This window comes from Spea bombifrons, chromosome 6 (assembly GCF_027358695.1).
Source record: "Spea bombifrons isolate aSpeBom1 chromosome 6, aSpeBom1.2.pri, whole genome shotgun sequence".
NCBI lineage: Eukaryota > Metazoa > Chordata > Amphibia > Anura > Pelobatidae > Spea > Spea bombifrons.
In genome coordinates, this window is record NC_071092.1 from 22,431,549 (window position 1) to 22,455,792 (window position 24,244).

Consider the following 24,244-nt stretch of genomic DNA (forward strand, 5'->3'; position numbering starts at 1 on the left):
ATGTTGTGTTTTGTTGTTCCCTGGTTGGCGTGTCTCCGACGAAGATACTAGCGCTGATTGGCCAGTCTCCCCGCAGCGGGCGTAACTGGAGCAGCTGACAGCGTTAAGTGTTGCCGGGCTGTCAAGCTGCGTTTAGCAGATCTCGGTGACTTTGCACGGTGGCAATGGAGAAACCTCAGGGACCTCATCCGGTTCGCTTGTATGTGTACGATCTCTCTCGCGGGTTAGCCCGGAGGCTTAGTCCCGTTATGCTCGGTAAGGTTCGAAAACCGTTTTTGTCTATGTGCTCAAAGGCTAATGCTGCCTTTGTTGATTATGAGGATGCGTAGATGCGCCGTTTTATGTTGTTGGAAGTAATCGGCCTAGCCTGCTCGCAGGGACCCCTACGCGATATTCCAGCAGAGGTGGTAAATTGATTATCGAGCACTTACTGTCTTGCAAGGTCCGTGGAATATACACGCGATGAATGCTTCCTGAGCGTTCTGTGACCGGCTGGGGTTGGTAGGGTGACATTCTTGTGGGAGTGCTCTGGGCACTTGGGATGCTCTCTACCCATCCGCCCTATCCGTAAATTATCCGGCGTATCTCTATATGCGCGACAGTTACAAATAAATATCAGAGACCGACATTGGTAGGTAAGACGGGCGGGAAACGTTCTCCGTTCTGAAGGGAAAGCAATAACTCCATTTGAAATCATGCATTTTACTTATTGTTTGACTAAAAACTAATATTTCCCTCCTAACACCTTGGGTGATATTATATTCCCTGGCCCTCTAAGATAATGAAAGTAATTAACAAGCCCTATTCTGACTAGACTAGCCCCCTCACCTTAAAACTGTAATCAAGGAGCTGCATTGATAACGGGCTCCTCCATGTCTGTCCATTTCCAATCACTGCTGTGGTGTCGCTCATGCTCTCGGATTGCCGCGTATTTATAGGCGATACCGTCAAATTCTATAATATCTCATTATATTTTTTTTCGTCCATAGGGAAACAATTGGAAGGAATCTGGTAAGTTAATTAAGTTGCATTTGCTATATATGTGTGTCTTTGGGCATTTGTATCATATGTTTTATATTAAGAAAAAAAAATGCCAGCAAAGGAACACAAAAAAAAGATTTACTAAATCTAATAAGCAAATATGATAATTGCTTTATTTTACCCTGTTTTTTGATTTACAAAAATATGTAGTATATATCTGTAAAGTATACCACTGCTTCATCGATTGATGTCTTGGCACAATGAGCTTTCCATCCTTACACTCAGTGAGCTGGCACGTTGTACTGTGTTTACAGTTTACTTCACTAATCCTTGCATGTTCGAGTCGCCCAAAGAACGCATTTTACACGTTAAAGACCCAGGGCCGGCCCTACCATGGAGCAGAGTGGGGCAATTGCTACAGGCGGCACTTTTGAAGTGCTGCCCCAATTAATTTTTTTTTTTTTTTTTTAAAGCGGAGGAGAGAGAGGGCACCGAGTGGCTTTCGCTTACCAAGTTGTCAGTACCCACTTGGCGCCCCTCTCTCCTCTGCGAGCCCTCTAGCTCGGTCTCGATGCCGGCTTGTAATGCTGAGCGCCAGAAGATGACGTAATTTCCGGTGCTCAGTGTTACAAGCCGGCGCCAAGACCGAGCAGGGAGACTTTGCGCAGGACTGCTGAAAGGTAAGTACAAGGGGGTAGATAATTGGGGGGGGGGGCATTTTAAACTTCGCCCCAGGCGGCATTATGTCTTGGGCCGGCCCTGTAAAGACCTGTTTAAAAAGTCCAATAATATTCAGTTTTTCACAAACCTTTAATTCATTTTGTTACAGGCACACCTCCATTGTTGTGTTTGAGGAAGAATTCTTCTATGGCGGTGGTGGAATTACAAGCTGTGTACCTGTAAGTGCTAAATTGTCATATGGAAAGGTGTCACACGCCTGTCCAGGTCAGGTCTATATTCATACCTAAATACGTATGTGCCTAGCCCTTTTTACTTGCATGTGTTTTAGGGGGGCACAATGCTAGGTGAGCCAGACACTGTAGTGGATCTTGGGAATACAGAAGTGACCGAAGAAATCTTCTTGGAGTACTTATCCTCTCTTGGAGAATCTGGGTTCAGGTGAGATCTGGAGGAACTTTTATATGTAAAACACTAATAACGGCAGCTGTTTTATAGAATGAGCCTAGAATAAAAATAGACGTGTCTGGTGTACACTTTTATGTAGTTCTCTTCTGCAATGCTCCAAGATTATTTGTGCTTTTTTTTTGTATATGAAAGCATTAACATACTAGATGATTAATCCAGTGAAGCTTTAACTGGCATAACACAAAGCCAATAAATCAATTTTTCATTATGTACTGTTATTTATAAGTAATTCATGCTATTTATAAAGATATTAACAAGGAACTTTTTTCTGATTTGGAAATTCAGAAAAACAAAGATAAATAGTATCTTGAAACTACTGTATGCTAAGGTGGATGCATTACCTTGTTTTCCCACAGTGGGGTGGCCTATAACCTGTTTGATCACAACTGCAACACGTTCAGCAATGAAGTAGCCCAGTTTTTGACAGGGAAGAAAATTCCTTCATATATCACAGAGCTACCTTCTGAAGTCTTGTCCACGTAAGTACCTTCTCCTTTCCAGGTTGCAACGTGATGTGCAGATATAAAACTCTGTCATTCGCACTGCCACCAGTCCTGTAGAACTTAATAACAATATGGTAACGTGATCCTCTCTTAGGGTTTGTGGATATCGATACTAGAGCCCAAAAACAGACTTGGATTATGAATATTTTAATAACAAAAAGACAAAGATTACACAGTGCCGCAATTTAAAAAAAAAAACAAGACATACAAAAGAAAAATAAAACCGCAAACAGTTCTTAAAAACAATGGGACTTAAACACAGGACCCTCGCTCACGAGTGTCTCCAATAAGTAGGCCTGTGGGAACTCCTTAAGTCCATATGTTTTCTTATGATGATCAGAGTATATCATGGAGTTCTGCTTTTGAGGTCGCTGCATTGCCCCTAAATCAGACTCTTTTGCAAGAAAGGCCCCTCTGATCACATGGGCAATTATATGACACCTTCCCCAAGAATTGGTTCCCATCTTTGATGTGCCAATAAGTTATGTTGGGGTAAAGGTGATGGAAACCCCTCCACTTAAGATAGGAATGGAATTCCTATAACTAAGGATCCTTATCTATTAGGCCATGAATCACCACAGGGGTCCTTTGGGAAGATGACACAAATACAGAGGGCATGCACAAAGAAACTCATTTAAATCAACCTCAGATTAACTCATGGAATGCTTAAACAAAAAAATTAACCTCTGCTGGGTTACCCTTCCATGCATCCACTACATCATATGAGTTAATCATGACAGATGTGTTGTGCATTCTTAGGGTAATCTGTGGGAGGAAGGTTCAGCTGCAATATCGAGGCTGTGCTTGTACTGGAGATTTGCAGACTGAGGACCATCAAGTCAGTGCACATCTTGTGGAAACATGGTGATCGGCTCTGTCTGGAACACTACAAGCATTACCAGATTTTGCAGGCCTGTTTTTCTGTGGGGGGGGGGGGTCCAAAATGCATACACACTGTGTGCTAGTTACAGGGTTTTCACCTCCCTTTTTTTTTTCTTCCACCTTTTCTCTTATCTCTGATCCTTTGTTCTTCACTTTCCCTCTTTCTCCTGTCTTGTCACTCCTTTCTTTCTCCTATCATTTTTAACCTTTCTTCACTTTGTCTCCTCTCCTTTTATCTCTCATCTATTCTTCCATTCTCCCTTCCCTCTCTTTATTCTCTTTTCTTCCTTTTCTTCCTTGTCTTTCTCTTATTTCCCTTCTGTGTACTACACCAAACATTTTAGCTATCGTGGCCACAACCTGATCATTCCCCAAAGATATCCCAGGAAACACCTCTCAATGAGTGTCCATTAAACAACTTGGCAAAAGGGGCCAACCCTACACCAAGATGGGTTGCAGCTCACAATGCCAGTTGGGAAGATTTCACTAGAGAGGTCTGTGTTAAACAGACACTGGCCAATCTAGTTGTACTCCCTGGAACTGCCACCTTTGGATGCAGAGGGTGTTGGGATATAAAGTCATGTTCACAGTGAGGACACACTGTATGGAACACATGGAAAGCTTTGGGAGGGGGGCTTCCCTTGGTCAGGTATAGGACAGTGCCCTTGTTAAATACATCAATGTACAAATCATGTTATCTTACCTGTCGTAGTGTTTGCTTTTCTGCCCTTCCCTTAATGAATGCTATTAACTTTATCCTGCTTTCCCTCCTAGACTTATTAAACATGTCTTCCAGCTTGTGTGAATCCTATTTTTCTTATCTATCTTTTCCTCCTATCATTTTGCTTTCCTTACTCCTTCTTTTTGTCTGCCTTATTTAACCCCCCCCCCCAAAAAAAACAATGACATTAACGCAATGTGCATGATGATGGGGCAAAACCTCTGTGCCAGCCTGTGGTTAGAGTGGTGTGTATGTTTTGTATAGGTTTCTACCCAGTTATCCACAAGAATGTAGTTGTTGTTTCTTCATTTTGACATATACCTAGATTTTTTTTATATATATATATATATAATGTGTGTGTGTGTGTGTGTGTGTCTATTCTGCCTGTATCTGTGTTCTCACATTTTACAGACAAGTACATATAATGGCCTTGATGTGGGATGTAATAACTGTTCATTTCATTGTTTCCTAGTTCCTTGTTTAAGATCACAAAAATGGGTCAGTCAGAAAGACTTCGGTAGCTGATTGGAATGTTTTGGTCTTGACAGAGAGTGGGGGGGCAATTAGGAACTGAAGGTGGGAAGCACTTTCTGAAGTATTCCTTTGCACTTATCTGGAGAAAATTGTGTTTCATTATGCTATCTTGCGTTTTAATCTAGATAATTTCTACTTCTCTATCGTTCTAGCCCATTTGGACAAGTCCTCCGTCCTATCTTGGATTCTGTTCAAATCCAGCCACCCGGAGGGAACAATTTTAACAGACATAATGGACCAAGCTAACTGGGCTGAAGCCTCCAATTCAGCATGGCTGTTGCCCTGCTTTTTAACCTAACCTCTTTTCTGTTGCTAACCATAACTGTTAATTATTTAATTCCGTTACAAGAAGATCACACTGTATGGGGCCATATTGACAACATTCATATTTTTATATTTCATAATATTCAAAAGGTTATGAGTCTCAATTTTATTTAAGAAAGCATGTTCTTTAAAATGTATTTGTTAAATACACTACACTTAAAATGGTTTTATTATTTTTTGCTTGAACCAAGCAAAGTTTTTGAGCAGTTGATGTCTGAACGATGCCATAAGCTTAGGGTTCCTTGGTAAAACGTAAGGGGCAGAAAGATCCAAAAATCTTTTTGTCCCGTTGTCACCACCGGTAATCAAGCAGGGCTGGATTTACACAAAGCGAATGCGGCACAGGCCTAGACTGCCACTATTTGTTTGGGTGCTGCACGAGGCATGGGTTAATAGTACCCCTACCCATACACGCCTGTGTGTTATTTTCTGATATACCCTACCTGATTAGCTCATTGGCTGCACATCTTATTCCTACCTATTTTCAACTTACATCCCATGTTTATGTTTTGAAAGCGCGCAGGGCATGCCTTTGTCATTAGAAGCAACTAGAATGTAAATGTGCCTTTACATGAGGTATGCATTTAACGCTGATGTATAATATACACCAACATATCTCATACTGTTGTGCCTCTGTGCATTACATGATTTAAATTTTCATTCTTAACACACCCATCTACCTTGTAAAAAAAAAAACAAAAAAAAAAAAATTCTTCTAAATCCATCCACCCTTTGTTGCAACAAGTGGTAGTACTGATAACAGAATGTGATCATTACTGGTTTCCATGGCTCCTCTATCTATGTCAGACTTTCATTAAAAGCCAAAAATGACCCTTGTCCCCTACAGACCCATGATAAATGTCCAGAATGTACCACTGCTGATGTGCAAGGGGGTTGCTAGAGATTAAACATTTGCCTGTTATTACATCACCGCCTTTCAAAACAGCGCTCTTAACAGTTCAAGTTCTTGGAAAGATCTGATTTAAGCTTGGCGCACATCTCTTCCATTGATTGTATTAAGGCTGCCTGCACTTTGAATTTATGGATCCTTTCAGAATATTGCTGTCACTTCTGATGCAATGTGGAAAGCATCAACTGCCAATTGTTTGCTTAGGGATTGTAACACTATTGATCTGTTTCTCTCAAACAGAACATTATTGATTTTTGTCCAAGTACGTAGGTTTAACACATTTATTTTGCACTTTGCCATATATAATATCCGTGCCAGTCCTCGCTTTCTACAATGGCCCACAGCATAGTTTTGCTGTGTATTAGAAGATTAAATACAGGCAGTACTAACTTTACATTGACTCAACCTACAGCATTTTCTACTTGCCGTATACCTCCAATTTAGTATTGATATAAAGTAAAAAATCTTATTTCCTTCTCATTATTGTTTTGTTTTCACCGTCCTGTGATCCTTACATTTCTTCTCATTGTGTTACTGAGGTGCTTTGTAAAATACATAATACACAGTGATGACATGTTTAACTATGTTCTGTACTGTTCACTGTACTGTATCTTGTTAATGTTTGTAATATAGTTGATGAAAGACTATGTAGACCAATTGTTATCTGGGTACTGCGTATCTGACCTTAGATCAGGATCATAGTCCCATCTCTATCTGTATGTAAACATCTTATTTTCATCTTAAAACAACTTTTCTGGAACCTCAACTTAAAATAAAAAACATCCTATGTCCATCCTGGTTAGAAATGATGCATAGAGGGTGGAACTTTGTAAAATTCATATACTTTATTCATGCAAGTGTGTGCATTTTCAATAGTGCTAGGCAGGAGCTTGTGTCATTCATAATCGTCAAATTTTAGATATCCTATTTGTCACATTTGGTCTCCATGGTTAATAAGAGGCTATTCCTGTCAGCTGCAAAACCATGCCAAAAACACAAAACACACTGCTCTAGGCAAACCAGACGGGCTTCTTAACCCCTTCATTCCCCTATAGACGTACCGGGACGTCCAAAAAACGCCCACAAAGAAACCCCTATGGACGTCCTGGTACGTTTGACAGCCTGGACTCCCCCCTGGCAGCAGAAGCCGGCATCGCCGGCTTTCTGCTGCCCGATCTCCCGTAACAGCTACCGGCATGAAAGCCGGTAAGCTGTTACGGTTGAAAGTGCCCGATCGCGCAGTTGCAATCGCGCGATCGGGCATTCCCTTCCGGGTTGCGTCGCTGCTGACGTAACCCGGAAGGTCATCGGACGACAGGATATCCCCTGCGGGGATATCCTGCCCTCCGATGAGGCACAGAGACGCTTCGATCTCTATGCAGGTCTGTGAGGACAGTGTGATCGGTGCAGGGGGATCGCGGGGAGGGGAGTGAGAAACCATCTCTCTCACTCCCCCTCCCGTCCTGTAAGAGAAAAGCAGAAAAAAAAAAAAGTTAATTCATTTAAAAAAATAATATTAAAAAAATCATTAAAATAATAATATAAATAATACAAAAAAAATTATAATATGAGCTGTGATGTCATTGTGACATCACTGGCATGTTCAGGAGGTCCCTAGGAGGACCTCTAACCATTTCTGTGTAAAAATAATATATAAAAAATTAAAAAAATTTTAATTAAAAAAAATATATAAAAAAGATAATAAAAAAATTATTAAAAAAACCTTACTTCCCATTGCCCTAGCATAACATCTAGCCGGTATAACCCTTCTGCCCCCGTTCACAACCCCCAAACCCGTTAAGCCATAGGCATAAAAATTATACAAAATTGTACACCTTATAGTATGCTCCCTGGTGCTGGGAAAGTCTGGAAAATCTATATAAATTTGGTATTTCTGAAATCAGGACACCTGAATTAATAAAATTGGAGCGGATTTTCCATCACTTTACCTAATTTTGTGAGGATTCAGAGGGAAAATGTAAAAAAAAAATTAGTTTATTTTTCTAATCTTCGCTAGTTTTTACTAAATTTCTCATTCTAAAATTTCAGCTAATCATCCAACTATGGTATCAGACGAAAGCTCTATCTCTCCTTGAAAAAACAATATATAGTTTATATGGGTACACTATTCACAGGAAAAGTGAATAATCGCTGAACCGACATACCCCAAAAATGGCAAAATTGCTCTGGGCTTTGAGGTACCAAAAACCCCTGGGATTGAAGGGGTTAAGACTACGTAGCAGCAAAACACAAAACATGTTTGGGTTTTTTTCCACTAAAGGTATTTCTTACGATTGGTTATGAGTGGATGAAACTGTCCCTCTGCATAATCCACCTATACTCTCATTGGGGTGACCATGTGTCCTTAATTGCCCAGAACAGTCCCATCAGTCTTGTGTGATCTGATTCTGGGACAATGACTTAGATTGAAAAGTAGCCGGTCGCACTGCTGGGTTTAACTTCCCCAGGCATACATTTGATGTGTCCTATTTGAGAGGAATTTTGTTGGGGGATGGTATAGAGGTGGGACCACCCTTCTACCTTAGCTCACCCTTTGGCTATCTCTCTTGTCTCATCTTCAGTGCATTGTGATGTGGCCATGTGGTAACTGATAAACCAGATCTCTATCTCACTCTGACCCTCATGGGGGGGGCAGTTGTCCATCAGGTGTGGGCTGGCAAAGGGGCAAGTAAATAGCTGCCCTCTGGGCTAGCCTGATTTAATGAGTTGGAGTCGCTACCAGCTATGTTTTTATATATATATATATATATATATATATATATATATATATTTATTAAAGCGATTGTACAAATAACCACCATGATAAATGACTGCACATTAAGACTGGATCCTTTTTCTGCACCTTTTATGACTTTTTCTATATACTCTTTCTGAAAATGTGTTTGGAGCAGGACTGGAGAATACTCTCTGCTAAGCTGTCGCTGTCTCACACGCCAATGCTTATCAGCCTGTATCTGCTGCTACTGACAAGTTAAAATGGCGTCAGCACCCTTACATATCTAATGCTTGTTCCTTCTCCTTGTAAATGCTGATTGGACAGGGTGAAAAAAGTAAAGACTCCCAAAAACATGGACCCATCAACCACAGCCATAACCATTATTGAGACCACCCCCCTGTTTTGTTTTTTTGCTATTTCTACCTATCTCTCCTATACACATTCCCTCTTACCATACCTCCTCAACGTACCTGGGAACTCTCCGGGTCGCGGGGTCTTGACACGCCCCGCTCCCCGCCCATTTTCCCTTTTCCAACCAATGTCAGTGGGCAGTCCTGGCCTCGTCCCGCAACGGAAGGCTCCAGGTAGCCGGAGCCCAGAAGTTCCCAGGTATGCTCATCAAAAAGAGCCAAACCAGCTTGCTATGGCACTGGCTACGTGTAGCGATGAATTTCAGCACTTTTGCAAGTCGTTTTCGTCTGTTTTCATCAGAGATCGCTCTCGTTTCACAAAAAAAAGTGAAAACAAATGCACAAGTCTAATGTATTTAAAATAGTATTAGTGATGAGATGGGCTGATTTGCAAGCTTTTGATTTACCTTTGTATGCAATTTAAGGGTTATTGAACACTGAGATGGCGAGTCGGGTTGCAAGCAAAATTTTCTAAGATATAAGTATTCAATTATTTAGTGAGTTGCTCTTTTTCCCCCAGCAGCAACTTGACTGCTACCAACTTAAAACTCCATTCTCTCTTCTTAATACAAAACTAGACCGCTCGATCCTACAAAACATTTACAAGGTCTTGTTTATTTTCTCCTTTACTATTTCTGTGACCTTTGTGTACATCAGAGAAAAGCAACATCCGTCTCAAATTTCACTTTTCCACCTTTGGGAGGAGTCATATTCAGTGTATCCTCAAAGAGATGTCTTGGTGAGATGCTGCAGTAAGGTGAAACCTGAATGCTGGTGAAGTGAGGCAAGTAAATGTAAACAACGCTTCTATCCCCCTCTGACACTCTGTGTTAACGGTCCGATCGCTTATTTAGTCTTCATGTTTTCAATGTATATATAATCCTCACTTCTACTTTAAGGCTGTTTCAAATAACTGCTTCTTTTTCTATGAGGCAGATCGTTGATGGATTTCTTCCTCTTTCCATCTCTGAATCATGAGTCCATGTGCTCTCCATGTAGCAGCCGGTATTATCTGCATGTGTGTAATGTGCCTGAAAGGTCAGATAGGTCAGAGTTCTGTCTGCACAGTGACCTTCAACCTAGTTGGCCATGTGTGGCTGTAACATGCACACAGGAAGGGATCTATGATACGTGCACAGTGTCTTGTTTACCAGAACCAGCTGACCTGGCTGCAACCGTGTGATTGGCTAGAGACACAGCACACCTCCCTCCTCCTCTGTACCAGCCTCCTATACGCCCAATTTCCATTCATTGCACATGCAGCAGCCTCTGCATATGGGGACACCATGGCAGAGAGAGAGCTCTCAAAACACAGGGACGTTCTGTGTCTGTTTGATGTGGATGGGACCTTAACCCCGGCACGTCAGGTAGGCAACAACAATGCTACCTCTTAAACCTTATACTAACATTTTTATCCAAACTCACTGAGAATGCTGTACTTGCAAATTATACTTTTACAATTTTGCTTGTGGTCAAATCGCATATAAATTTACTACATGTAAGTAGATCTGCTTATTCTTAATTTAAAAATATTTTTGCGCTAATTTCTAACTTTGTTTATATATTTGTTTTCGATTTCATATATTAATTAATGTATTTTTGTAAAAAAACCAGAATAAACATTTAGGATCATTGACCAAGTCAGGTTTTCATCAGGAAATGAGAGCCAGTCCCTGATTGAGGTTGAATGTTTGGGCAATTTTTTGTTTTTTAGTTTTAATAATTTTTTATGTTTTGAGAGAAAATATTTGCTTTCCCTGCCACACTTTTACTCATTATATGATGAAATACAGTTAAGTATGAAAGGAGATGGCTCCTTAGCTGATCCACCACATAAATATTATTTGTTTTTTCAAAATATATATATGTAGTGGTTATATAATCACAAAAGATATATGGTCCTCATAGCTGGATCTCGTTCTTAGCTGTAGTCTGTAATCTCTTCTCCAAATAAACCCGTGCCTTAACTGCTAAGTTATTCGTGCCAAAATTTGTCTGCTCAAGCAGAGGTGCTGGCTTTGAAAGCAAAGCGGTCCTGTATAGAAGTGTAGTAATCACATGAAAACTTAAAGTATAGTACGGTATTTGTGTCTATTTTATTTTGGGTTTGAGTATGCAACAAAAAGTGTTTTTGTTAACTGTTTAGTTGACCAACTATCGGTATGTGTGAGAAGAGAAACAAATAGCAAACAATGGGAATGTCCTGCTCCTGAGAGCTTAAAAGCTAACTTTTGTCTCAACGTATAAAGCGTGATAATGTACAGACTTAATACATTCCAAAATTGGACACTAATTATGATTAGCGCTATATAGCAAGCTCCCAAAATAGCTATAATCACCCTGCAAGTACTCTCAAGGACTTCTCACCTTACGTTTAATTCCAAGTCTGTGTGTTTAATCTCTTTTGTTGTCTGTGTAGGATAAAACCAGGGGAGGGCTAAACACGATCATCCTGTGGGGCAAGCCCAACCAAGTGACCCAAAACTATTCGGTGACTTTGTTTTTACAACTTTGCACTATACAGCCCTCTCCAAAACACATCCTTCACAAAAAGAAAACCAGTAAGAGGAGCAAAGACATCCCATTCATTATGTAAATGCTGCCCAAATGCCTTGCTTACGCTAGACGCTCTGGCAAAACATCCTCTTGAGTGATCAGGCCCCCCAGTGTGCCACTATTCAATTATTACTATTGCATTACTATTACAATATGATCTCCCCAACCATCTCAGTTACGCTATGGAAGACTGTGCCTAGGTGGGTGCATTAAAACTCTTCTCCTGGAGAATTAAACTCACTCCCAACACTTAGAAAGTACTTTAATATGCATGTTTTACTCTTCTAATGTTGCAGGGACTGTCTAGGAATGTCCACTGCAGCCAATCAGTGTTGAGGAAACTGCCCCTATTGAAGTCAACAGGAGTAGCAAATGTGCATGCACACGCTTGTGATAGTGGGGATCTCCCCAGGGTGCTGCAGATCTTGCAGTTCCAGGGAAGGGACAGTGCACCTACGTGAAGGCAGAGCAAAGCAAGCAATCCCTCTATGCATTTGCTTGCAATAAATACAAAGGAACACTTAGCATATCTGATAAAGTGCAGGCGTTTTAATATGAAACCACAAGGGCCGTGTGAGCAGCCATGTTGCTGAAGTGGCCTTTCTGTAGATGCATTGGACAGTAGAAGAATTAACAAGTCATCCTATGTAGACAGATGGAGTTATTTAGATGATGACACTGGTGGATCATTAAGCATGAAACATTGCTGAGAGCTTAGCTATTTTGCACGCTGCTACAAGGCTTTTGTCTACGGGTGTGATCTAAAGCAGTTATTTTTATATTTTGGTTGAAACAGGCCCTGTTTTGCTGTTTCTACTTGAGCAAAATAAAATCTTTTGCTTCTTATATGCTTGACTCTGTTTTCTACACATTCAGCATTTTTGCATAAAGCAAGAATTACACAATGCTTGACTTTTTATGGCTTCCTTATGTTATTGTGATAGCAAACAATTGCGCAATGCTGTATTACCGGGCCCTCCGACAGGTTTTTGTCCCCTGGACTGAGATTTGCTATAATAATGTCCTAAATTTAGGTCACTGCTAAATAAAAAAAAAAAACATATTGTTTGCATGACTGCTTTTAACAACCAAAGAAAATGTAACCATCTTTGCTTATCTACAACAAAGTTTGCTTTTGTGCCACTTAAATGGGGACACCCATTATGTGCCTTGGAGTACAGCGGTACTATATTGCTGAGCTTATCTCCTGGTGAGAGATTTGCCAGCCTTCCACTAGTTTAATGTGGTGTTAATAACTTGTTTTTCCCGGTATCTAGTCTGTTATTAATACCATATTGTCCAGATTATTGGTTGCACTTTTTTTGGAGCCCCTTCACATTTTCTAATACAAGTATCACCTAAAACAGTCTGAGAATGAAGTGTCGATTTTTTTTTTGTTTCAAGACGTTTCTGCAAAATACAATCTTTGATACAACTATATATACTTTTTGTGTTTTTAGAGCTGTTATTTTAGTCCAATTTAATAGGAAAACACACTAAGGCCTTATTATACTGCCTCTGTGGTAAGCTATAAAATATGTCACCCACAGGGACGCTATGACAAATGATGGTCCTATAGAGACAGGGACTCTATCATAAGTAGGACTTAATTAGCATTAACATAAAGAATTAGATTAGTGTGAAGTTTGAGTTTGAAAAGTAACAACATTGTGACTACAGTTGTTACCCCTAGGGCTGCAGGTAAGCAAAGTTAATTGGAACAATGTGAAAAAAATCAACTTTTCTCTTGTTCAACATTACATTACTATACAACATATACAACATATACAACATCGTATTAAAGAATCAAAGTATATGTCCCCTTTCAATTGTAATTTTTCTTCTGCATCTTTGACAAGAGGTATAAAAAAAAAGTTCTCCTTATTCTTTTTTTTTTTTTTAGATAGATGGATAAGGCAAACATCAAGTTTAACTCTTTTTATTTTGGTTCATAAATGTTGGGGGCCAGTAGAGGAGCAATTTTTCCCCATGTAACACAAGCCGTATCGGAGAGTGATGGACACTCACTAGTACTTCCTGGGGTAATCCTTGATGTGTTTTAGAGTTAAGTAATGCTATACATACTGAGCCTTTGGTGGGGGGATTGTCCACTGGACTAAAAGTTTTGGCGTTCCACTGATTTATAGTGGTGTTAGTAACTTGTTTGCCCCATGGCTTGTATGTTATAGATATCGTATGGTTCTGGTTTGTGCAATATAGTTACGTTTTACTCAAATTGAATCCCTTAACTCTTGGGGATTACCTAAAATATCAAGACGGTCAGCACTACCCAAATATTATAGTATCATTAACTCGGCTCTCGCTAAACACAGCTCGTATTCCACTGAAGTAGAAGTCACCTCACCCGCCTACTTACACAGAATGGGTAAACAAGATAAGTTATTTGCACTATGGAAGACATGGTACACTCGGCTAGAAGGACAGTCATCCAAACGAAATATGCTGTACGCCCTGGGCTGACCACCTATCATGTAACCTGCATAGGGCCCCTTGAATTAACGAGGCACACTTTGACGTTCCATAACAAATCAAAAATAGATATTGCTCAGGGACTGATGGGCTGGAAATGCTAAGTTGAATTGACCCTCACACACACACTCCTTTCTTTTCTTCCTTCTGTCTTCATCTTTCCAAGCTATTTTAAAAACAAAATTAAATCAGGGTGATGAATAGATGCTTAAGGGAAAAGTGTCTCCTACTTCCTTAATGCATGAGCCCTATACAGAAAGTTTTGGTTGGGGGTGGTGACTTTCCAGCTTCGCTTTCTAACTCCCAACAGTCGACAAAGCCAACATTTTTGTGGAAGGTGTCTGTATTTATGTAAACACTAGAAATGAAAAGAGACGGAGATAGACAAATGTGTTCAATGCAGCGTTTCTTTCAGTAGAGAAGTTGGAGGACTTTCTTCTGCTCTCTAGTTTCCAATCTATTACAAACTCGAAGATGCTGAAGAGTTGGCAGAGCTGTGTTACGTTACGGCGATCAAGCATCATACCCTAGTACTAAGAACAGCATAAAGATTTGTACTTTCAAAAAGTTCTTTGAAAGAATCCATAAGTATATTTTAATAAACATGTTTACACATTTTAAACTACCCTTGAGCATGTTTTTCTTCCAAAACATCGTGTGTGTTCCTTTATGATTACAGCCTCCGTGACCTTTGTATGTTATTCTTTTGCTGGGTGTGACTCCTGACCTGCTACATATTTCTAAGTACCTGAAAAACACTCTGTACTGTAACCTTGTTTTGTTGTGCATCTGTTTTTATGTGAAAAGGTGCAGGGCTACTTGTTGATGCTAGCATATGACTTTATCATTGAGACATTTGCACATGTGCTTAATATGATGTAATGCTTCACTCACATTAGTCTTGTAGGCACCTACGCACACAGATTTTAGTTAAGCCGTCAAAATTTTCAACAATTCTTAATGCTTGTATAAATAAAGGAAGGCCAATTAGCAAGAGACTCATTGAGCCACCAAGCCAGCCATCGTGGTGTACTGTTTGTGGTTTCTTCGAATTGTTTTGGACGTCTTTAAGTGGACAGAATGTATGTAGAATCCTATGTCCTGAATGTGATTAGCTGGACATTAAAATGTAAATAACAATGTGTTGAAACGGGTACAAAAGGGCAAAGAGTATGTCCTGAGCAAACAATGCTATAAACCTGCTCAACCATATGTTTATAGTCTGGTGAACTTTTGGCACTGTTATTGCAACAAGTCTTTCTTGCCTTCTCTCTCACCTACTTTATTTAAAAGGCACCACATGAACTCATTATTAATTATACTTCTCTCCCTCTCTTTGTAGTTTGCATATTTGAGTTCTTGTATTCCTTATTTCTTCCTTGCCATTACTTTTGTAGAAGGTAGATCCAGAGGTGGACAAGTTTCTGCAAGATCTGCGACAGAGGGTGAAGATTGGAGTTGTCGGTGGCTCTGATTACTCAAAGATTGCAGAACAGCTTGGAGAAGGTGATCAGGGTAAGTAACCTTAAACCAGCTATAAAGCTGATGAGCTCAGCACCTGTGAGGTGTTATTAATTTGGCAATTAATTCCAGATGGTTCCTGCTACAATCTTCTCCCCTATGTACAAAGAGGAAATGGCTCATTGTTAAGACTTTCAGTAAAGTGGGTGTGTGGCCTTGCGTACTGAATAATATATATTGGTCATGGAATGCATCACTTAGATTCACTCAGTGAGTTATACGTTGAACAGTTGCATTTATTACACGTTATGAAAGGCTAACAAAACATTTTGGCATTTTGTGTGCCAGTTTAATAATGATGTAATGTCACGGCTCCATACGCTGCTTCCCATTGCAGAGGTTTTCTTGTAAAATATGCCATATCATGATGTAGCAGCGAGGCAGAGTTAAACACCTTTTTATTACATTTTATACCTTTCTTGAATTTATCAAAACTCTCAGACTATGTTTCCATGTTTCATGTCATCTCTTATAGTGGTTCAAAAGTTTGATTATGTGTTTGCCGAGAATGGAACGGTTCAGTACAAGGATGGCAAGCTTCTTTCAAGAGAGGTGAGTCTGATCAGTGCTTTTCTAAAGAGATCCACCTGTTTAGATTCCCCCAAAATCTTACATTCATAAAAAATGTGTATTATTGCAATGTCGTGCAAACCTTTAAAGAGGACTTCTTACCATGACATTTGAAAAAACAGCCTATGTGTCATGTTAACCAAATAATTTGTTACAAAATACTTCAGCTTACCTGTTGTAAAAGCATTATACTTTATATGTATTTAAAATGATACAAGCCTTTAAAAAGCTTGAAATGAGAGGTAAGAGCAGGCTGTGATACATCATCCATATTTAAAGTAATTTACAGATCTTGTTTTCCCAGTCCATAGATTTGACCTGTTAAATTCCCACATTTGTCCCTAGACATAGATAAAAAGTTAAATGACCCAGCATTTATGTATGTCCTGAACACTGATTATTGTAAAAAACTGTTTTAGGCTATACAAAATCACCTTGGGGAAGAGCTTCTTCAAGATCTTATTAACTTCTGCCTCATATACATAGCGCTGCTTAAACTACCCAAAAAACGGTAAGTAGCATTGTCACATCCCACCGAGAAAACGTGGAACCCATCGCTCTCTGAAAAATACCTTACCATTGCTAAATATATAGGATACACATAGGGTGAGCACATTTTATTTCTGCTATTCAGGGACACGCTATGAAGCAGATGAGATTACATACACAGGTGTATATTGTATATATAGTATCTCACATACGTCAACCAATTGACATATGCACACACTGTCACATACACGTGAAATGCATGTTATATATATCTCACATGCACAGTAATTCACATATATACACACAGCCACATACACGTAAAATACATTTTATATTATATATATATATATCTATCAAATACACACTGATTCACATATACACACACACAGTTCTTTCCAACAACTCTAGTACCAAGTAGCTTAGGAAAAAGAACCTGCTTGGGAAAAACGGAACTGCATGGCAGATAATTGATGACGCTTTTGCCATCACTGAATATAAACAGTTCTGATAAATAATACTTATTTTAAGTTTTTTTTGTAATACACCACTTCCTAACCAGAAAAACCATATTATTATTATTATTATTATTTTAATACAGAGGCACCTTCATTGAATTTCGCAATGGAACGTTAAATATCTCTCCCATCGGGCGCAGCTGCAATCAAGAAGAAAGGATTGAATTCTCTGAACTAGATAAAGTATGTTAACATTATAGGCATGAACAGTCGTGTTGGTGTCTGTTACATTTTAAAAACAGGAAAAACAATTGATAATATGTTAAATCAATCTCAATATGAATACCAGATCAACCTTAGATGCAAGGTTTCATAAAACTTAAACAACTCAAATTTACAACAGTGTTCTCCAACACACAAATAGGAACTATAGGTTGGGACCAAATCACATAAAGTGAAATATGCAAAGCAGTAGAATCTAAGAAGCAGGGGACCACATATGGCCTTTATCTGACTACTTTGTTTTACATTAACATACACCATTGTACAAAAGTTTGGGGTCACAGAAATGTCCTTGTTTTTGAAAGAGAAGTATATTTTAATATTAAAATAACATGAAATAGATCAGAAATACAGCGTAGATGTTGCAAATGACCAGCGTAGTGGGAAACGTCTGAATTTAATGGAATATCTTCAGTGGGGTACAGAGGCCCTTTATCAGCAGCCATCACTCCTGTGTTCCAGTGGCACGTTATGTTCAACTTATCCAAGTTTCAGTTTAAAAGGCAAATTGGTCATTAGGAAAACCCTTTTGCAATTAAGTTAACACAGCTAGAAATGTCCTTGTTTTCCAGAAAAACAGCTAAGTAACTCCAAATGTATGTCTTAATCTGAGTCTAATGTGCAACACATGTACAGGTGCATAACCTATACAGGAGCAAAGACATAAAAAATTAGATGATGCAAGTTTATAGCAATGAAGAAGCAGACATAGGTCATATGATTAGCAGGACGACTTTTTTTTTGCAAGATCAACCCCTACACGGTACAGAAATGGTACCTGATGTTTTTTTATGCCAGCCTACATACAATAGACATTTTTTTAAAACATTATGGGCACAATCCTTGTGGATAAACCCTTAGCTGTGGCCGCAGGGTCTCCGGTGCCAGAGCCTGTATGCTTCTCAGGACAGTTCTAGGACTTATTTTCCTATACTGAAAAACGCACCTAATATAACATGAACACAAGCAAGACCCAATTTCAGGTGTCTAGAGCCATTCAAGTATATGGCCGAAGTTCTTAAACATTTCACCATTGCTACTGTCTTCTCATTAAACATAAGTTCACACTAAACATAACATTGGACTCGTCAAAGCAATGTTATCTTTCTGAGTATTGGTGTTCGAAAGTTTCAAATGCTTTTCCTGTGAAAGTATTTCCAGTATTGGAGCATAGAACTCCTGTAATAAGTGTTGTTTCTGCAGAGTGACGTTGGATGAGTTTCTTTCCCACATATGTAGGCTTTTCCTGGAATGCTCAATATTGCTTATCATCTTTTTACGTCATAAACGTGAAAATTAAATAGACTCAGACTCTCACAAAGAAGCAATCACAAGTAATATTTATGTCTTTCAACAGAAGGAGAAAATAAGAGAAAAGTTTGTGGCAGCTTTACAGAGAGAATTTGCAGGGAAAGGTTTACGATTTACCAAAGGTAAACACTCGTGTTTCTTTTACAGGAATCTTTACATCAGCCTTCTGTTTCTTACTTGTCCCTCGTCCCCATCGCTTCTCGTGCAAACCCATTGTATGTCTCTCTGTTTTGACGCTGCCCTTCCATTTCACCAGTGCTCAGTTACTGTTTATTTCCCTATTATTCCGTGCTTTAATAGACTTTCACACTTTTTCTCTGCCGTGCTCTAATTTGTTTCATGCTCACGTACTTCCCTTCTTTATTCACTATAGCTGGGAATGTCAGGCGCTGCAATGTCACCCAATGCAACTGGCTGTGTATAACAGTATCATTTATTGAAAGTTACCTCTTCAAATGAACCCAGTGAGTTCAAACCACAACCCTGTACAAACTCTTTTGCCGGCTCCCGATATAGTGAATATATTCCTTTGGTCCACGTGCCTGTCTGCTTTGCTTATTTTTCCTCACTAACTTCTCTTGGTTTCTTAGGCGGGATGATCAGTTTTGACATTTTCCCAGAAGGATGGGACAAGCGTTACTGTCTAGATGTTCTGGCTGAGGAGAAGTTTCGTAGCATTCACTTCTTTGGCAATGAAACATCACCGGTAAGATCCATTTGTGCCATGAACGCCACAATGTTAATCGGCATCATTAACAGATTTCATTTTTGTAGCTGGGGGCAGCTTTTAGCATTAGAACATTAATTGACATTACATATAGCTTGCACCTTTTTATTCTGTCAATGTAATTGTTTTGGAGATATGTAGTTTAACCCCCTCGTGACCAGTGACATGCCAGGTACGTCATTAAAAGATGTGCTTACAAAACCAATGATGTACCTGGTATGTCATCAATACAAATAGTCCCATATTGCTCAACTTGAACCTAAGGTGTTATTTTTGTATATAGACTTTTAAGTTTATATTTTGAAGTGAGTGGAGAATTAGGGTTAGGGGGTTAAAAAAAAAATTGCAATTTAGAAAAACTAAACTAAGATAAAAAATGTATAGGAATATAGGGTGGTTTCCAAATCAAGGCAATACATTTTTGGTGTTTTATTTGTCCTGTTTATATTGGGTGTGTATCATTTATATACCTAGATAACTGTGAATAAATGTTTTTTGTTTTTTAAAATCTGTATTCATATAAATTTCACATATATGAATATGGTTTCAAAAGCCCTACTTGCTCCCCCAAAATTGTCATTTTGTGCGTACACTAAATTAGAGGGAAACAATAGTCGAAGAAAGACAGCAAAAAAAATTAAAATTGTAGTGTAAAAAAAAAAAAAGCCTTGGTTCTTAAGGTTAACATCATGGAGATTTAAGTCTATGGCAGCATGTCTCAGATCCAGCATTATCTGATCAATTTCCCATCCTGATATTCTCACCCTTCTCCTCACCCAGCCTTGCAAAATGTAGGAGGTTGCAGGAAATGCTATTTTTAATAGGCAAGTGGGCAAGGAAAAAGGCGAGTTTCCCCTTAGTGACCCAGAGAAGCGGTGCTTCACCTGCAGTCTCGGAGTGAAACACAGAGAGTTTCCATGTATGAGTATATGGGTTAGCCAAGCGCTTTGTGCTGCAGAAGCTCCCTGGGGTTGGACCTTCATAATGTATAGCACAGTCAAGTATTGAAACCACAACTCTCCAGATAACCCTTTAAAAAACAAAAAAGAGGTGTTGAACAATTTGCCGAATTGTTGTCGGTTCACTTATACTGTGAGAGAGCCTTTTCTAAGGCTAGCAAAACCTCTCTGATATTTTGCAACATGTATAGATACCGGTACAAGCCTCAAAATAATAAACCTTACATTGCATGAATACTTGTTATTTAAAGAATCATATAACCACAAATGTCACATTTCCCTAAAGATCTACTCTGAGTTTATTCACAGTCTTTGTTCACTCTCATACAATGGGGTTTTATTCAAATAAAAAGGTTGGTGTACTATGCTATCACACAGTAGACCATGCTATCCCCATAGGTTAACTTGTCCAGCATTTGTACAACAGTTAAACCCATACATCACTCAGTGTCGGTTGTAAGTATGCATGGAGGAGGCACAAATACAGTAATATATATATAATTTTAATGTTACTCTTTTTTCATGGGAGGAAATGACTACGAGATCTACGCTGACCCCCGAACTATAGGACACACTGTGGAATCACCGGAGGACACGGTACGGAGGTGCAAAGAAATCTTCTTCTCTGAAAGAGACAATGAAATGTGATATTGACTTCAGGTTGTGATTTCCTCTGATATGCAACTATGGAGCAGCTAATAAGCCCTCCTGCTTCAAAACATTACCCTACATGAATTGAAAGTTCCAATTAACATCTTCTGCATTCAGTGGGGAAAGCTGGTCACTCCTTGGTGCATTTGGAATACCATCTTCATGAACTAACTTTAGATTTATTTTTTTTGGTGTTTGCATTTTGTGACACTGGATGCATCATTACCCACAAGGTTACAACCGTGGAATCAAGCGAGACTGAATCTAGTCTATAGTCCTGAGCTTGCAGGATTTAATGGAATTGAATGAACAGATTATATGTGTGTTGTTATATGTGTGTGAATCCAATTTATCCAAACCTGCTGTCTTGTAACTGATATGTGATTTAGTTTGTATGCTATGACTTTTTTGCTACTGAAATAATGATACACTAGTTGGTATCGCTGCTATTGAGAAGCTCCATTTCAATGACAGAAATTGTATGTAAATCTATTCATATCACAAAGCAGCAGTAAACCAGAATGTAATGTCCCTGTAATTTTCATTAGTATAACAGACCCCCAAGTCATTTTCTGATGCTCCATGGGGCAGTGAATACCTGTTTATTTCTAAACAGCCAGGAACGTGGTGATCGTGTGTATAGTAATAAGCAGGGCGAATGAAAGACTCTACCCCATAGATCTAGTACTGTGTACTGGTAAAACACTGAATATGCATACCCGGAGTGGGAGGTGCTAAACAAGGGGCATGGTTTTACATGGAAGGGGGCAGGGCCAGCCCCACAGAGCATTACCATAGTAGTGGGTGTGGCTAAACATCTCCCCTGTCCCAGAGAAAGAGGAGAGTGACCCAGCTGAAACGCAACTCCTGCTCAAGCCCCGAGAGTTCCCAGATATGCTACTATAACAATTTCCAGTAATATTAACGAACACTCTAATAATAGGAGATTTCCATAGAAGTTAACACCAATCATTACATTTACAATCCCAGTAATCTGGATGACCTGTGAATTTTTTTTTGTTTTTTAAAGTGCAATATGCTAATTACCGAAGACGAGCCATTGAGTTTGGCTGGGTAAATCACTAGGTTATAAGATTTTTGAAAATTATACTAATGTTATTCCGTAACCACTAATTTCCCAATTCATTCTCAAAAAAAAAAGCAAGTGTGGGTTTCATTAGGAATATTGAAAAAAGGACGTGTAAAGTTATGATGTATTTTTGTGACCATGTGTTTTTATGTACCTGGACTTCGGTATTCTAATTAGTAGCCATATTATGGCAATACTGCCTTAAAGATGGAGTTGTCCTTTTTCTAACACCTCTTGATACAGACCAAAGACTGTATTTATCTAACTCATTTACTAAAGGATAAAAAGTGACAGCACTCCCTCTTACAAAATGCCAAATATAACTTCAGTATCTTCAGAATATTGTACAACAACTTCAGTATATTCGGATAAACAACCCAAATTCTGTTAACTACTAATATCAATGATTGTTTTCTAATGAATATCCTTAAAAATGAGCCTGCTTATATAGGTTAGTGGACACACTAAACAATCATTTGCTGCCATAATTAATGCTTGGTTAAGACATTAAAGCTACATATAGCCATTTTGAAATGTTGCATAGACGTGCAGATACTAGTAGTTTTGGACTATGAATTATATTTTATGCAAAGGAATAAATATTGTACATATGAATCAGTTTTAGCAGTTATATTGTGTTAACTATGTATTGTGTAATATGTCATAGCAATCCAAAATGTTTGCTTTCATTGCCATCAGCCATCTATTTTCAAACAATAAAAACATGATTCAGTGTTGGGGAAATAAATGAAGCAACAGCCACATAGTCTTCTACGATGTCTAAAGATGTAATAACCTTATCACAAAAGAAAATTCCAGTCCTGCTGGGGTTAAAGCAATGTGCACTATGGATCTTCAGTGTAAGCCCTACTCAGCATGGCCAAGAATTTGCACTAATAGGGCTTTGGTGTTGGGTGAGCAAAGGGGCTACCCAGCTAATGTGTGCAGAGGAAGGGAGATAGGGAAGAGGCTGCCAGTTAACGTTGAGGAACACTCAGAGGGAAGGGTGAACCTCGTTGTAATGACTGCTACATACATTGGTATGTCATATAATTAATGTTTTCCATCTTTAAAGGAACCCTATGCGTGTCACAGCACAAAAGGCGGTGAGAGACACAAGCTCCGATACACATGGGCGTAGGAATCTCTAAAAATCTGGGGGGGGGACCATTTTCCCCCGTCAGATCCCCACTTTCTCCCCATTTCTCACACTATCTACCCCCTCTCACACTTTCTTACTATCTACCCTCTCCCTATCGCCCCTTCTCACTAGCTACCCTCTCCCTACTGCCCCCTTCTCACTAGCTACCCTCTAACTACCGTCCCCTTCTCACTAGCTACCCTCTAACTACCGTCCCCTTCTCACCAGCTACCCTCTAACTACCGTCCCCTTCTCACCAGCTACCCTCTCCCTACCGTCCCCTTCTCACCAGCTACCCTCTCCCTACCGTCCCCTTCTCACCAGCTACCCTCTCCCTACCGCCCCTTCTCACCAGCTACCCTCTCCCTATCGCCCCTTCTCACCAGCTACCCTCTCCCTACCGCCCCTTCTCACCAGCTACCCTCTCCATACCGCCCCTTCTCACCAGCTACCCTCTCCCTACCCCCCTTCTCACTAGCTACCCTCTCCCTACCCCCCTTCTCACTGTCTACCCCAGGGGTGTCCAAGTTTTTTCTGCAGTGGGCCACTTCATCAGAAATTGTATACGTGCACGGGCCGGAATCATTTTTCACTTTGAGAAAATATGGCCTTTAATAAAATATGCAGATTAAAATAAAGTAAATGACACAAAACCTTTCCTCTCACTGATTTCTGGGCCTAGAAAGTTTTGTGACTACAAATTCAGGACTCAGGATAATTAAAAATGAAATAGTTCTATTTATAGAAAGAATAATAATAATAATAATAATAATACAAACTCTTTTTTTTATAAAAGTAGGTAACACCACAATTGGACAAAAAAAAATAGCAATATGACTTGGCATGATAGGAGT

At 39.4% G+C, this 24,244-nt stretch overlaps 2 protein-coding genes across 2 annotated transcripts; both read left to right on the plus strand.

Annotated features, from left to right (window-relative positions):
* The first annotated feature begins 11 nt into the window (after positions 1-11).
* On the plus strand, positions 12-6,648 carry DESI1 (desumoylating isopeptidase 1). Its single transcript, XM_053469102.1, has 5 exons — positions 12-277; positions 1,811-1,880; positions 1,991-2,100; positions 2,484-2,606; positions 4,920-6,648. The coding sequence occupies exons 1-5, from the start codon at positions 165-167 to the stop codon at positions 5,011-5,013; spliced, it is 510 nt and encodes a 169-aa protein (XP_053325077.1). The 5' UTR covers positions 12-164; the 3' UTR covers positions 5,014-6,648.
* A 3,645-nt stretch (positions 6,649-10,293) lies between these two features.
* Positions 10,294-21,597, plus strand: PMM1 (phosphomannomutase 1). Its single transcript, XM_053469117.1, has 9 exons — positions 10,294-10,515; positions 15,592-15,709; positions 16,191-16,267; positions 16,705-16,796; positions 17,373-17,472; positions 18,869-18,944; positions 19,413-19,528; positions 19,942-19,945; positions 21,038-21,597. Exons 1-9 carry the CDS (start codon positions 10,435-10,437, stop codon positions 21,154-21,156), a joined length of 783 nt encoding a protein of 260 aa, XP_053325092.1. The 5' UTR covers positions 10,294-10,434; the 3' UTR covers positions 21,157-21,597.
* Positions 21,598-24,244: the final 2,647 nt, after the last annotated feature.

Excerpts from the sequence above, each read along its gene's own strand:
- DESI1 (XM_053469102.1), top strand. The coding sequence starts at position 165 with ATGGAGAAACCTCAGGGACCTCATCCGGTTCGCTTGTATGTGTACGAT. Across the intron at positions 278-1,810 it reads AAGGTTCGAAAACCGTTTTT|GCACACCTCCATTGTTGTGT; the intron begins GTCTATGTGCTC and ends ATTTTGTTACAG. Across the intron at positions 1,881-1,990 it reads GAATTACAAGCTGTGTACCT|GGGGGCACAATGCTAGGTGA; the intron begins GTAAGTGCTAAA and ends CATGTGTTTTAG.
- PMM1 (XM_053469117.1), top strand. The coding sequence starts at position 10,435 with ATGGCAGAGAGAGAGCTCTCAAAACACAGGGACGTTCTGTGTCTGTTT. Across the intron at positions 15,710-16,190 it reads GCTTGGAGAAGGTGATCAGG|TGGTTCAAAAGTTTGATTAT; the intron begins GTAAGTAACCTT and ends CATCTCTTATAG. Across the intron at positions 18,945-19,412 it reads AGGTTTACGATTTACCAAAG|GCGGGATGATCAGTTTTGAC; the intron begins GTAAACACTCGT and ends TTGGTTTCTTAG.